Raw genomic sequence first — 15,024 nt, 5'->3', positions numbered from 1 at the left:
GCAATTAAATGGACATCATAGACATTACATAACTTAGGACATAAATTCCTAAGTGGGCGACCAATCACCTTAATAAGTGGCCGAACTGTCTCTCACATAGCTCAAACCACTCAGGCGAATGGCCGCACACATCAACTGAGCTGCCATCCTGGGTGCTCACACCAACCCAAGTCGACAGCTCAGCTGTCAACATACCATATGCTGTAAACAATATAGACACCCTTCATGAATCGAACATCACCAACAAACCAAGTATCAAGCAATGAAAAAACACATTACAAAAAACATAAAAAAATTATCAAAATAATAACAATAAATATATGAATCAGGTATGGGTCAAGGTAGGAATCAACATCCCTAACATAATATATAGACCCAAGAGATCGCCTAATATGAACATCATTACTATAAAACACAGCAGCTATATAGAGAACCTAAGCATTCACATAAATGAACTCCATACCAGCCGCTCATTTAAGCCATGGGGTGCAACTGTATTTAGTGTAAAAATCCACTTAGCTTCAAGTCTAAGTAATTTTTTATATCGGTCTCCACCCCTAATTGAATCGGGGACATGGTCTATAATTTGATACTTTAAAGCTGCTAGGGAATGGCCCTTATCTTTAAAGTGCATCGCCACCGGCTGCTCTGCCACCTTACTCGTTATTTTACCACCGATGGAGGCCTTTATGGCTGAGCAATGCATCGCCATCCTTTCCTTGAACTTACGCGATGTCATCCCGACATAACATAAGTCACAAGGGCAGCTTATCATGTATACGACATAGCGTGTATCACATGTCAGAACATGTCGGATGGAGAATAGTTTGGAGGAGTGGGGGTCTTTAAATTTATTGCCAGTCACAAGAAAACTACAGGTGACACATTTTGGGCACCTATAGCACCCTGGTGCTTTCACACTCATATTGGCTATATTTACTTTATCAAAACCGGACACATCAGTGTGCACCAAGATGTCTCGCAGATTCCGTCCTCTGGTGTAACACGCAAGGGGACGGATTTTTCTAAAGACCGGTAGGTCCTTGTCACTGGCTAAAATGGGCCAAAGTGCCTTGCTGGCAATGGGTACCACTGTACTAGATGTGTCAAATTTGGAGATGAATGGAAAAACCTCCCCTTGTTTTTTAATAGTAGGTTTTAATAAATCACTCCTCTTTAACTTTAATGCCCTCTCTTTGGCTGTTTTGAGCGTGTTGAGGGAGTACCCCCTTTGACGGAGGGGGGTGGTGACTACTGGCCAATAACAATGTGTTACGGTCAGCCATGGCGTTGAATTATTTAATACAATGATGGCTGAAATTAATGAAGCTGACACCCCAATCAAATTCACATTTAAAACTAGTGATAGTAAGATCGATTTTCTTGATGTGTCAGTGAGCATCCAGGGTGGCAGGATCAGCACATCATTGTTTAGCAAGGCTACTGACCGTAACACATTGTTATTGGCCAGTAGTCACCACCCCCCTCCATTGAAGAAGGGGTTGCCATATTCGCAAATGGTGAGGGCAATGCGGATCTGCAGTAATCATGAGACAGTGGTACAGGAATTGGATAAAGTTGTCGATAAGTTCCGTCAAAGGGGGTACTCAGTTGATGTGTGCGGCCATTCGCCTGAGTGGTTTGAGCTATGTGAGAGACAGTTCGGCCACTTATTAAGGTGATTGGTCGCCCACTTAGGAATTTATGTCCTAAGTTATGTAATGTCTATGATGTCCATTTAATTGCTGTATTTTAGTCCATACCCTGTAGGTAACATCTACACTCATGACTGCCTCAGCTGTGGCGTTACCACGGGAACAACGCTAGCGTGGTGTGAGCCGTGGGCGTGTGTTTCCTGGGTGACGTCGCGGCGGCTTGATGGGTTGCTGGGTTACCATCAGAGTGGCAGCGGCTTGTGAGAGACGCCGCTGGCCGCTCTGGGTGCCGGCACCGATCGAGGAGGTAATCGGTGAGTGTGTCAGCGTGGGCGCGCTATTCACTGCAAGCCTGGTCTGTCCCGCTGATAGGGGGTTCCCGCTAGGTGAGAGTGGCGAGCGCTCCCGTCTGTGTGATATGATCGGGTCGCCGGCCGGCGTCTGGTTGTCATGGCAGCAGCTCAGTGTGTGTGAGGCGGTGATGCTGTTGCTGTGCGCCAGAGCCGGCTGACGTGCAGCGGAGGCGTGCCTGGCGTGACTGAAGGTGTTTTTGGCGGCAAGGTGGGGGTATTTAAATGTGTTACACTGGGGTGATTATTGTACCTGTTTGAAGTCTCTTGAGGAAGGGGTTATACCCCGAAACGGCCCGTCGAGGCTTAATAAACATCTATTCTTCACAAGAAATTGCTGCAGTGACGTGCTTGTTCCCCGTGGGGAACCCTGCTTTGTATCTCATCCTTGCAAAGGCACGCAGCATTGATGTTCTGATTGTGGGAGTGCCGGTCCAACACACGGTATATATATATATATATATATATATATTCAGTGTCTCTTGTTACAGAGAAACCAGCACCAGTCCAGGTAAATTCAATAATCCATTTTAATCTTTTCCAAAAGACATCAAATCCTCATAGCAGCGAGGTAGTAGCAGACACCCAACAGGCTATACATTACATCAAACGCCAGACAATAATCGTCATCCTCGACGGCCGTTTCGGTGCTATGCAGCACCTTCATCAAGAGGGGTCATATGACCCCTCTTGATGAAGGTGCTGCATAGCACCGAAACGGCCGTCGAGGATGACGATTATTGTCTGGCGTTTGATGTAATGTATAGCCTGTTGGGTGTCTGCTACTACCTCGCTGCTATGAGGATTTGATGTCTTTTGGAAAAGATTAAAATGGATTATTGAATTTACCTGGACTGGTGCTGGTTTCTCTGTAACAAGAGACACTGAGAATATCTTATTGGTACCGTGCACAGTCTAAATTATCATTATTGTGGAGTGTTGTGCGATTTACATCTGCTGCTATATATATATATATATATATATATATATATATATATATATATATATATATGTGTGTGTATATATGTATGTGTGTGTGTGTGTGTGTGTGTGTATGTATGTATGTATGTATATATATATATATATATATATATATATATATATATATATATATATATATATATATATATATATATATATATATGTGTTCCAAATGGAAAATGTAGCCTTTTCTCAATTTTTTTTTATTTTCTTAGCAATATTCCTTCAGATGCGACTAATGCAGTCCTCTCAGCTAATGGCATTGCTGGATTCCCATGTGGGCAATGTTACGTATAACTTTTACATGGACAGCTAAAACTTTATTTATCCTAGTATAATGTCAATTGTGGACACTGTTTCACAGAATCCTTGTTTTGCAGATCCACATAAAATATACTTGGGGGAGGGGGTGTCCAAATGGGTTCAGTATGAATCCTTGACAGTTGGGATCCTTGCTGTCATGATCGCAACAGCAGGATCCTGGCCCCTGGGAATGCTGGCAGTGGGGGAGCACAACAAGGCCCATTGCCGGGTCACTGCACTTGCTACACTGTGGGTATGGTGACTCTTTGCTCTTTACAACATTCTATTCCCCCACCATGGGTGTTGTGAACCCCCATGAGGGAAAATAGACCCTGTGTGCCGGGATTATGGCTGCCGATAATGTCAGCAGTTGGCATCCTGACCACTGAGATCCCGACTGTCGGCATATTAACAACATCCCGTCCAATTAATAGTAATTATCGTTACTATTTCCAGTGGCTATCTGTTGAGTCAGGGTTTGTCACAGTTTATCTGGGATTTGAGACAGCCAAAGGAGCCCCATTTTCCTGTGAAATAGGGTTGCAGGTGGCAAAAACACAGGTTTCACTTTGTGAGAATTTTATTTAAGGGGTGATTCCAATTGGATATTAAAAAGAGAAAGGTGAATTGTGCTAGGGCTGTTTTCTGCTTAGTGGCTTAACCTTCTTTCATCGTTATAACCTATTGCATCGTTATATACCTATTGCTAGTACCGCTCTCAGGCTTGTGGTGTGTGTGTGTGTGAGGTTTTAGTTGCCTGCTCTGCCCTCAAAAAATCCTAGAGTGAACACTAGTGGTAACCACTTGGTATCATCAAGTGTTGGTTACCTATCTGCTTAATTCATCAAAGGGTTCTGTAATACTCATATTCTACATATATTTCTAGATCATTGAGTGTTCCCCAACCTCCCCTGAGTACATCTTATTAGGTTCCATAATTTTGTATTAAACAGCATGCAGTGCAATGATCGCAGATATTTCAAATTGAGTAGATGCAAGCAATACACAGCAGGGACCTCTGATCACTAGAACAAGCTGTCTTGGCCCTTTTATAGCAAAGTATCTCAGCTCTTAAAATATGCAGAAACTTTAATTTCTGCATATTTTAACTATTATGGCTATGTAAGAAGGATTTAACAGAAAAGATAAAGCTTTTGTCTTCTACATTAATACCAGACTCCTATATCATTGTGTTCAGCAAGCTGAAAACCATTAAAGCAAAACCTAATAAACTTACAGATGGAGCCGGCCTGGTCTTTGCAGGGGATGGCGGCAGAATCACCAGCCGCCATCCCCCGCCATCCACCATCTGATATGCGAAAGCGGATGCGCGGATTCCGACGGCGCTTCCCGCGGGTCCCCTTCGCCTCCCCTAACCCTGTCCGTCTCCCTGAAGCGGAGACGGACAGGGTTCCCGTCGCCCCGCCGCCCGGAAACTGAGACGCACGCGCGTCTCAGTCAGATGGAGCGCCTCGCTGCTGGCGGATCGCCAGTGGAGACAATCTGGCGATACACCAGCAAGAGGGAGCCCGGCTCCATCTGTACCTTCAATTATGCCATCTGGAAGTGGTGGTATAAGATGAAAATCCTTATATCAGCTGAAAACTGCAAAAACAGGTGGCTGTTTTCCCATCAATCCCTGCAAGCAGCTGAAACGCAACCCACTCTCCCCCCCCCCCCCCCCTCTGTTCCCAGCATTGTGGTTTTTATTTCAAGATTTAAAATATGGTCCAGGTGCCTTTCCATCCACATGCAATGGGTACCCGACAGTCATTTACCCAATGTCGGGATTCCGACTGTCAAAACTCCGACAGACGGTTGCCCGACATCCACCGGCTATTCTCCCTCGTGGGGGTCTATGATCCCCATAGAAGGAGAATAGAATAGGTGGCAAGCGTAGCGAGCGCAGCGTGCCCACAAGGGGCTTTGTTGCGCTCACCATGCTGTCTGAGTTCGGGCAGTCGGGTTCCTGACTATCTGTACCCTATACCACACCCCATGCACCAATAGCAAGTCATGATTGGATGGAAATCCAGGACAAACAACATAATGTAGTCACTTGTAAATTCAACATTTCGGGGTAGTTGTATTAATATTATATTAAAGAGAAGGAGCATCATGATGTGATGTCTGACCTGGAACATGTACAGTACTAGATAGAGCAGGTTGGTCCTTTTTGGATAAAGGAGAAGACTGCCTGCAGGATAGAGTGTGATTACGTATCCACTATACATAAAGGTTTTGTTGCTGCATAGCCATAAACGTAAGTGAAAAATGGTAAGAATCATGATGATATTTGTCCCTATAGATTGTAAGCTTGCGAGCAGGGCCCTCCTATATTTTGACTGTCTGTAAATACCCTGTTTGTTGTATCACTGTCTCCTTTGTAAAGCTCAACGGAATATGCTGCGCTATATAAGAAACTGTTAATAAATAAATAAATAGGGCAGCAAGCAACGTTTTAGGAGTTTGGTCTGAAACCAGCCCGTGAAGAACGTGTGAATTTGGTGTAGTTGCTGCGGCTGAAACTCTGCCACAATGACACATCACACCCTTTGCAGCTAACTCGATTGACCCCCTAATTATTAGATTATTTTAACATAAATTCCAAGCTGCCCAAAAAGTTCTGTAATGATGCATGTGTGTTTTAACCCCAAGTTATCATGACCTTGATGAATCAGTTGGAGTAGGTACACATTAGATAATGTGTACCCTAGCGGATGGCATGCACGATAGAAAGGCTGTGAGATTATAATTGATGACCGCATTCACCTGCATGCTGTCGTGTCCAGGGATGTCCTTGTGGGCATGTACAGATTGTAAGCTTGCAGCAGGGCCCTCTTACCTCCAAGTCTGTCTGTTGTTACCCAGTTTGTTTTATCACTGTCTACTATTGTAAAGCGCAACGGAATCTGCTGAGCTATATAAGAAACTGTAAATAAATAATCTGACAGGACGAACCAGCAAATGACCCAGGGAAGCATGCACTATCACACTAGATGATATGGCCAATATATCTGACAATTTGTATGTGCACCCAGTATTAGACTGTCGCCTCAGTGTGGAGACTGCTAGAGCATAGAATGCTGACGCTTTTAAATTCACGCTTTACATGGTTTACAAGGGCACATTATTGATAAAGAGCAAGAAATTATATATTTAAAAAAAATATATAAAACCAGGAATAAAAACTTTTCAAATCCAGAAAGGATTATGGGGCTTCAAGTATCCATGATATAACACACAAAAATATACAAGGGACCCTTAAATCTTCTCCATGTGTAGGTCTACTATGTTCTTTCTTCCCCAGTAGATGTCATATTCAAAACTTTATTTTTTTTTTAAATTACACTAAACATAAAAGGTAAAAAAAATTTGGTTTAGTCCAAATAACAAAGAAGCCAAGGTACTGGTGTTTAATCACTGACATCAAACCTTTTGTTGGAGGGATGTTCTCTATTGATACAGTTTCATTTAGTGGTTGCATGTATTACTGGAAGGGTGCAACTGTGACCAGTCTCCGGGTTAAGCATTAAGGCAACACCAGTGGCACAGAAAATTTGGGAGAAATGTTTTTGAATTAATCAGCTAATCAGTCATTGTCCAAGTTCCTTGTCTGGTGAGGCCTCAGTTGGGATGAATAATACATTGAAAAGATTTGGAGCCTACAGAAAAGAAAATCTTAGTGGAATATTGCTTGATACCACAAGCCAGACTAGGCCATGGTTGTCTTGGGGCTCATGGTACTGTAACTTTTAGTCTCTGTGAAATGGTCAGGGTTTTATGGCTGTATTGAGTAGTTTAAGATGGAAGCACCTTATATAAACTAGCTGACTGAACAACAAGACTAGAACTTCACATATATGTGGCCAGATTAGATTTGAACTGCTGGTACGTATATGTTAGTTGGGCGCCCACTAAGCTATTTGAATAGTTTTCCGCGTCCCCTCGCGGGGCTTGCTACGTTCGCCGCGCTTCGGGCGCGGTGGCTCGCTGCGCTCGCCACACTATATTTATTTGTTTATTTATTTATTTATTTGCAGTTTCTTATATAGCGCAGCAGATTCCGTTGCGCTTTACAATAGTAAACAGTGATAAAACAAACTGGGTAACAACAGACAGACATGGAGGTAGGAGGGCCCTGCTGCAAGCTACAACTATATACAATCAACTCCATGCCAACATGGATAGTGGGGGTATGAGCGTACTAATTACAGTGGGTGCCCAACTATCAGAAGTACCGATCTGGCTACTCAAGTAAAACAGCTGGGTCTCTATGGAGGCCTCTCCTTCACCCACTCGGTCAGACCTGATGACCACCAAGGTGGAGAAGTGGGCAACCTCCTCTCCCCCAACTGCACATTCCGTGTCATTCCACCTGAGTCCTCCCTCACATTCTCCACCTTTTGAGGTACACACTATCTGCCTCTTCTACCCCATTCACCTCCTTGAGGCTGTGATTTACTGGCCCCTGCTCCCCTTTCCTTGATAACTTCGCTGCGTGACTTCCACACTTTCTTGCCTCTGACCTCCCCTCTATCATTGTCATGGACTTTAACATTCCTATTGACATCAATAATGCTGCCTTCTCTAACCTTGTTGACCTTTCTGTCTCCTTTGGACTTTCACAATGGACCTCCACCCCCACTCATAATCTCGGACACTCCCTTGACCTCATCTTCACCCACCATTGTAATCTCTCTGATTTCTCTAATTCTTCCTTCCCTCTCTCTGACCACAATTTGATCTATTTCACCCTCTCCTCCTCTCCTTCCCTCTCATTGCCCAGACCCACAGTCACCAGATGCAACTTCCGATTTCTTGTCCCTACTATCCTGTCCTCCCTGGAGACTTTCCTCTCTCCTCTTTCCACCATGACCTGCCCCAACCAGGCTGCCTCTTTCTATTACTCTTCTCTTACCTCTGCACTTGACTCTGTGGCCCCCCTCCATAATGTCCCCCTCCAACACTCTAAACCCCAGCCCTGGCACAACAAACTAACAAGATTTTTACAAAAATGTGCACGCTCTGCTGAACGCCTCTGGAGGAAATCTCACTCTCTGGCAGACTTCCTCCATTTCAAGTGTATTCTCTACTACAGCACTGCTCTCTCCCTTGCTAAACAATCTTTCTTCAAATCACTCCTCTCTTCTTCATCCTCCAATGCCTGCGGTCTCTTTGAAACTTTCAACACTCTCCTTCGCCCTCCTACACCCCTCCTCCCATCATCCCTCACTGCTTTCTTCCTCTCTAAAATAGAGATAATCCGACATGATATCTCCTCCCATCCCCCCTTCCCAACTCTGTCTTCCTTCAGCCCCACTTTAGATGAGGAAGTCCACTCCCTCATCTCATCCTCTCCACCCTCCGGCCCCCTCCGTTCCCTCTCCCTCACTGGCTGCTCCCACCCTGCTCACCTCTTTAACCTATGCCTTTCTACTGGTATCTTCCCCTCACCCTTCAAACATGCTCTGGTCTCACCTATTCTTAAAAAACCCAACCTGGACCCTTTATCACCCACAAGCTATTGCCCTATTTCTCTTCTCCCATTCGCCTCTAAACTACTTGAATGGCTAGTTTACAGGCGTCTCACCAGCTACCTCTCTGACCACTCCATCCTTGATCCCGTTCAATCTGGCTTTCGTCCACTGCACTTCACTGAGAATGACCTGCTCTCAGCCACTTCTCTCTGCTTATATTTTTGGACCTCTCTGCTACCTTTGACACTGTGGATCACCTTCTCCTCCTCCATACACTTCAAAACATTGGCCTCTCTGGAACTGTCTTCGACTGGTTTTCCTCTTACCTCACCAGCCGCTCCTTCTCAGTCTCTGCCTCTGGCAACACCTCACCACCTTCCATCCTCGTTCCGTCCTTGGCCCCCTTCTGTTCTCCCTGTACACCTTTTCTCTGGGTGCACTTATTTACTCCTTTGGCCTCCAATACCACCCTTATGCGGATGACACACAAACCTACCTCTCCTCTCCTGATCTGTCCCCCACTGTTTTCTCTCAGGTTTCCAACTGCTTCTCCTCCTGGATGTCTGGGTGCTCTCTGAAGCTCAATATGGACAACAGTGAACTCATTATCTTTCCCCCACCCAGAGCCACACCCCCCTACTGATATCTCTATCACCGTTAACAACACCATCTCCCCCGTTCCCCAACTCCACTGCCTGGGTGTCAATCTTGACTCCTCCCTCTCCTTTGCACCCTACATCACATCCAAGCTCTGGCCCATTTTTGAAGGTTCCAGTTACGCAACATTGCTTGCATCAGGCCTTTTCTCTCACAGAGTGCAACTAAGCTTATCATCCACTCACTGGTCATCTCACGGCTCGACTACTGCAATGTTTTCCTCACTGGCCTCGCTCGATCCCAACTGGCTCCTCTCCAATCTGTCCTCAACTCCGCAGCCAGGCTTATCTTCCTCTCCCAACACTCTACTTCTGCCCTTCAACAAAATCTGCACTGGCTCCAACTCCCCTACAGAATCCTCTTCAAACACCTCTCTCAGGGCCATCTCTAATTCCATTGCTCCATATATCTCTAACCTCATCTCCATTCATAAACCCTCCCGCCCTCTACGGTCGGCTGACGACTGTCGTCTCTTCTCCACCCTGATCACTGCTTCCCATGCTAGAGTACAGGACTTTGCTCGTGATCCACCCCTTCAGTGGAACGCACTCCCTCGCTCCATTAGACTCTCCCCGACCCTGCAAATCTTTAAACGGGCACTGAAAACTCACCTATTCATCAAAGCATACCCTTCCACTGCATAAACTATCCCTGAAGCTGATTCTCCGACCTCCTGCCTGCTTACATCCTGCTATCAAGCCACCGCCCACTCGCTTGCACCTCATGTAATCTGTCTGTCTCCCCTTCCTACTAGATTGTAAGCTCCTCAGAGCAGGGCTCTCTGACCTCCTGTTGTCAAATCCCACTTCTCTTCACATTTCACTCACAGTTCTCCCATACTCAAACAGTCTCATCTTTGTCCGCACACTCATCTCCATGATTGGCCTCAAGCCTCTAGTTGTACAGTATGTTAATTGAGTCCTCACTACTTATATTTAAGCTGTAATGTGTATTGAACTGTGGTGCTCTTTACCGGTACTCTATTTTTGTTATTTATTCAATGTAATGCTGTTTTGTCTCCCTGTACTGTTCCTTTGTACGGCGCTGCAAAACACTTGTGGCGCCTTATAAATAAAATTATAATAATAACAATACCAGTGGCCTATTATTTCTACCAGAATAGGACCCCCCCCCCCACACACACACACACAAATTACAGCCCATTGCAATAGTGATCCATTTGCAAAAGCTGAATACTCTAACACTTCTAATCTAATTACAAATTGTAGCCGTGCATGCGTTAATGCAATACTGCCCAATTGTAGTCATTTGATAATTGAACGGATTGCAAATACTCTAATTTGCTATACATGCTGAATTAGGCCCCAGCATCTCTTGTAGTGTGTGTCCACACACTGCAAGAAATGCATTGGGAAGATGCATGCTACCAACATGCAGACAATAGATGCAGTGGGAAGATGCATGCATATCTATTGCAGTGTGTATCCATTTCACTGCTAGATCCAGGAGCTTTTAGAGCTGCTCCAGCTAAGATTCATTATTGCTTTCTTTTTCTGTTCCTACAGTAAAATGTTACAGAAACCTTTTTAATAAATCACAAGCCCCACTAGAGATCACTTTTCCATTGGGATTTTTGTGTGCAAATCCAATACATATTTCAAATTCAAAGGCTGTACAAAATTGGCTTCAGTAAGTTTGTTAACTTTAGTTCTAAACCGTGACGTTGCAAAAATGTTCTCGGAATAGAATGTATTCCTTTTATAGAACATTAGTGTATCTTGTGGCATAATCAAATAATAACACCTGTTGTTAATAAAGGAAATGTAATTAAACCGTCTTTATGGGGTACAATTAATTTGATTTTAATTATTCAGAAACTGCTGGTGCATGTATTATATGATCTATAGCTAGGATGTTATTGTCCATCGAAATTAATTTATGAAATGCCAAAATCTGACATTCTGTCATCCAGAGCTGTAACACATAGTTTTTGTCTTTTCTTTCCATGGACTGCTCAGTTTAAGTGCTATAATATGGTGTGGGAAGTGAAGACTACAGACATGCCCAACACCGTACAGAAAGTCCAGTTGGTAATGGACAATAGACCTACAGCAATGAATGAATCTTTGGAGATGTTAAAGTGCGATGAACGTCTCCCATCCTCCCCAGGATATGAGTCCTCTGATGAGCACATGGAACTTGGTATGGATTTTACAGTGTATACTCCATGCTCATTTTAAACATGCTTGAATTCAAGTTAGATGTGTTTAGAAAGGCACCTACATCCCAACCTTCACCTCTGTACCTTGCTTATAATGTATTTTGCCCAGGATATACTGACCTATTATTATTATTATTATTAACTTTTTAGTGCCAGAAGGGAACCGTAGCACCCAGTACATAAACAAGAAAACAGTGACTTACAATTCAAGACTGTATAGGAGAAGTACAGGGTATAGAAACATAAAAATTTTGAGGGTGGCGGAAAACCAAGGGATTTGGGTTTTCTGACAATGAAGTAGAAGATGGTTTAAGTAAGAGAATAAAGTGTACCCAAGGGTAGACGGCCATGCTAATGAGAGCTTACACCTACTTCTGTACAGGTGTGCTCCTTATAAATCCCTCTACATACATTATGCCATGGTGGAGCCTGTTGTACATATTATGCCAGGTGGATCCCCTTATACACATTATGCCAGTAAAAACCGGGGGGGGGGGGGGGGGGGGGGGGTGTTATGACTGCACAGGAGAATAGTGTGTGGGCATATATAAAAAATATTGATGAGTATTTATAGATTAACTGGTATACAAGTCTATTTATAATCCAACAGTTTGCCAGGTAGTGTCTTTTGACCTTATCTGGGTGCATGAATAGCCGAAAGATGAACCTTCAAGGGAAATAAATGCACTCTTTCTGGGGCCGCACTGTTGTTTAAAAATAACCTTTATTGGGTATACCTTAAAAGGCCATCTCAAAGGATGGTCAGTAAAGGAAAATAAGGATTTAAAAAGTATATAGGGACATAGCTCTTTTAAATTTACTTATAAGAGATGATGCCTTAGTATATACAAATGATCCTGGCCCGTTTGCGGTCTGATAGACTGCAGAACGACAGGTGGGATTCAGTACCCCATCTGCCGCTCGGCTCAATGGGGTCGTGGCTGCGAAAACGTCCGTGGATTGGCGATCTGCGGCCGGGATCTCGACAATCCACGGCCATTATCGGCAGAACGGACCCGACAGCTTCTAAAGTCGGGCCCATTCTGCCGTGATCCCGCTTCAATGCTGTCGCTAAAGACAGCATTTAATAGGCAGCCGCTGCTATTTCCCACGTCGGAAATAGCGGCAGCAGATTGCATACCCCCCTTACTCTGACACTTTTTATGCTAATATCGGACAGACATTAATTTAATAAATTTCACCAAAATCTGTCACATGTATAATCACTGTAAATATGAAACTCCAATTTAAATTTTGTTTTGTTAGTATTCATGTTCAGTAAATAGGTTTTATTTTTTAGTATTCATATAAAAGTAAAAAATGATGAGAATTTCCTCGATAGGTATAATGCACTTGTCTCAAAATCCATGTTGCCTGTATAAAGGTATTATCGTAATCTGATATAGGTGTTCGAGGTATGGCTGTAGTGAAAATGCTGAAATTGTGTTACAAATGATGCACTATATGGACAAATGTATTCCGACACCTGACTATTTTTTGCGCATATCGCGCTCATTATGGTCATGTTTAGCCACGCATTCACACATTTCAGCTTACCACTGTTGCTATGGTTAGGCTTTATACCCCCGTAGCAACAGGTCTGACTGAAACAGCCAAAAATGCAATAATTAACAGGTGTGTCCAAATACTTTTGTCTATATAGTGTCAATTTTGTTTTGGTATAGGAATTCTCAAGATTTCAGCTCATTCCAATCATTCAGTGGGGACTTCATGGGCAGCACAGAATAGGGCATCCATAGAACAGCCACATAGTCCTCCACATTCATCAAATTCTACAGTGTTCATGACTTTGCACCCAGTGGGTCTGACTTTAAACCTAAAGTATTAATCTCAGATCGGACTGAATGCACCCTCCCTTAGGGACAGCTTTTGTACATGACTTTATTTGAGGAACACTTCAATGCCTCCCTTATTGCTTTTGTATATGAGAAGGATGCCAGTAGCGGTTTCTTCAACCTATACTTGTGACTCTTTAAATTCAAACTGAGGAAGCAGTTGAAGGGGAGGAGCTTATGTACCGCTAAAAGAGTTAACTCCTGAAATGCTGATGACTCAATCCCTCACTAACCTCCATGATAAGAAGTGTCCCCCCAGATGAAGTCAGAGAAATAGATTTAACGGAGTACCAAGAAATGTTGTAATCTTGGAAGGGTCCTGACCATTTAATGAACAGACCGTTTTTGGGAATTGTTTTTAATAACGGATACAGCTTCATTTGGTTAGAAGATTGTAATAACTATATATTCTATTGTCACTGTGTTCAATTATTTATTAAATTGGGCACATGTAACTGCTTTGAAATCTAGGTTACCTTTCCTCTAATAGTATTCCTGTTAGTGTAGGGGTTGTACAAGCCTCTTCTCTAAAAGGAATTCCTGTAAATTAGGGAAAGCTGGTGATGTATCCAGATTGTCTAGGACTGCATAATGCTCACACTGAGATCAAGCTCATGGATTACAGAGCACATGGGAGCATATTGCCCCCACTAGCGCCTGCATTTGTTTCTTTCTATAACAGTAGGGCTGCCATGGTTCTATAGAAAGTCAGAGCAGCATAGATGTGTGTGTGTGTGTGTGTGTGTGTGTGTGTGTGTGTGTTAGGCATGTTAATATGTGTGTATACAGTATGTGTTTGGTGGGCTTGTGTTGTACACTATACATCTGCAGCAGATGATGTGACATAGCTCATAGTAAATATTGTGTATGTATATGTGGATAATGTTGGCACTATAATATTCTAGAACACTAGCTACTACGTTAATGTGTGTAGGAATCAATACATGTATCCATCCTCTCTACAGATGACCTGCCAGAGTTACAAGCCGTTCACACTGATCCAACATCCTCTCCTGGGGTTTTCCACCTGGATGCAGATGTTTCACATCAGGAATTTTCTGTGCCTTCATGGAACCAGAATACCTCACATTTGTCTGAAAGTGCCTATTCGTGTGAGCGCGGAATGAACTGGCTGACCGAGCTGGCTAACATTGCCACCAGCCCTCAGAGTCCTCTAATGCAATGTTCCTTCTATAACAGGTATAGCCCATGTTATTTTCTGGCCCCACATAAATGTTTGGATACGATGCATGAAATTTACCCAGATCTCTCCAGCGCTATAGGCACAGTGCGCATTGCTGGTAGATATAGGAAGTAGCTTGGCCGTATATATTTGGTAGAAGAGATTGGCCTTGGCTTTTCTAAAAATCTCACTATTAAAGATGTATAGATTACTCTGCTGCAGGTGTAATACTATGTACAACATATTTTTGGTATATTAGAAAGGGAAACCTTATATACTAAATGTGGGCCATATTGTTGTGATATATTCTACATAAATGTCCAATTAGGTTACTCTATTTGTTGACATTTGAGCTGCCATAAAATGGAAACAGAAGA

General features: G+C 43.4%; 1 protein-coding gene across 1 annotated transcript in view; it reads left to right on the top strand.

Moving 5' to 3' along the window:
* Positions 1–15,024, top strand: part of HBP1 (HMG-box transcription factor 1) — a 45,360-nt gene that overhangs the window by 10,696 nt on the left and 19,640 nt on the right. Inside the window, exons 2-3 of the mRNA XM_083182968.1 lie at positions 11,406–11,589; positions 14,430–14,664. Of these exons, the coding sequence (XP_083039094.1) occupies positions 11,406–11,589; positions 14,430–14,664 (419 nt within the window). The remainder of the gene's footprint in view (positions 1–11,405; positions 11,590–14,429; positions 14,665–15,024) is intronic.

The sequence above is a fragment of the Crinia signifera genome, chromosome 4 (genome assembly GCF_055691185.1).
Source record: "Crinia signifera chromosome 4, ASM5569118v1, whole genome shotgun sequence".
NCBI lineage: Eukaryota > Metazoa > Chordata > Amphibia > Anura > Myobatrachidae > Crinia > Crinia signifera.
The sequence above is the reverse complement of the archived record's forward strand: the minus strand, read 5'-3'. Positions and strand labels throughout refer to the sequence as shown.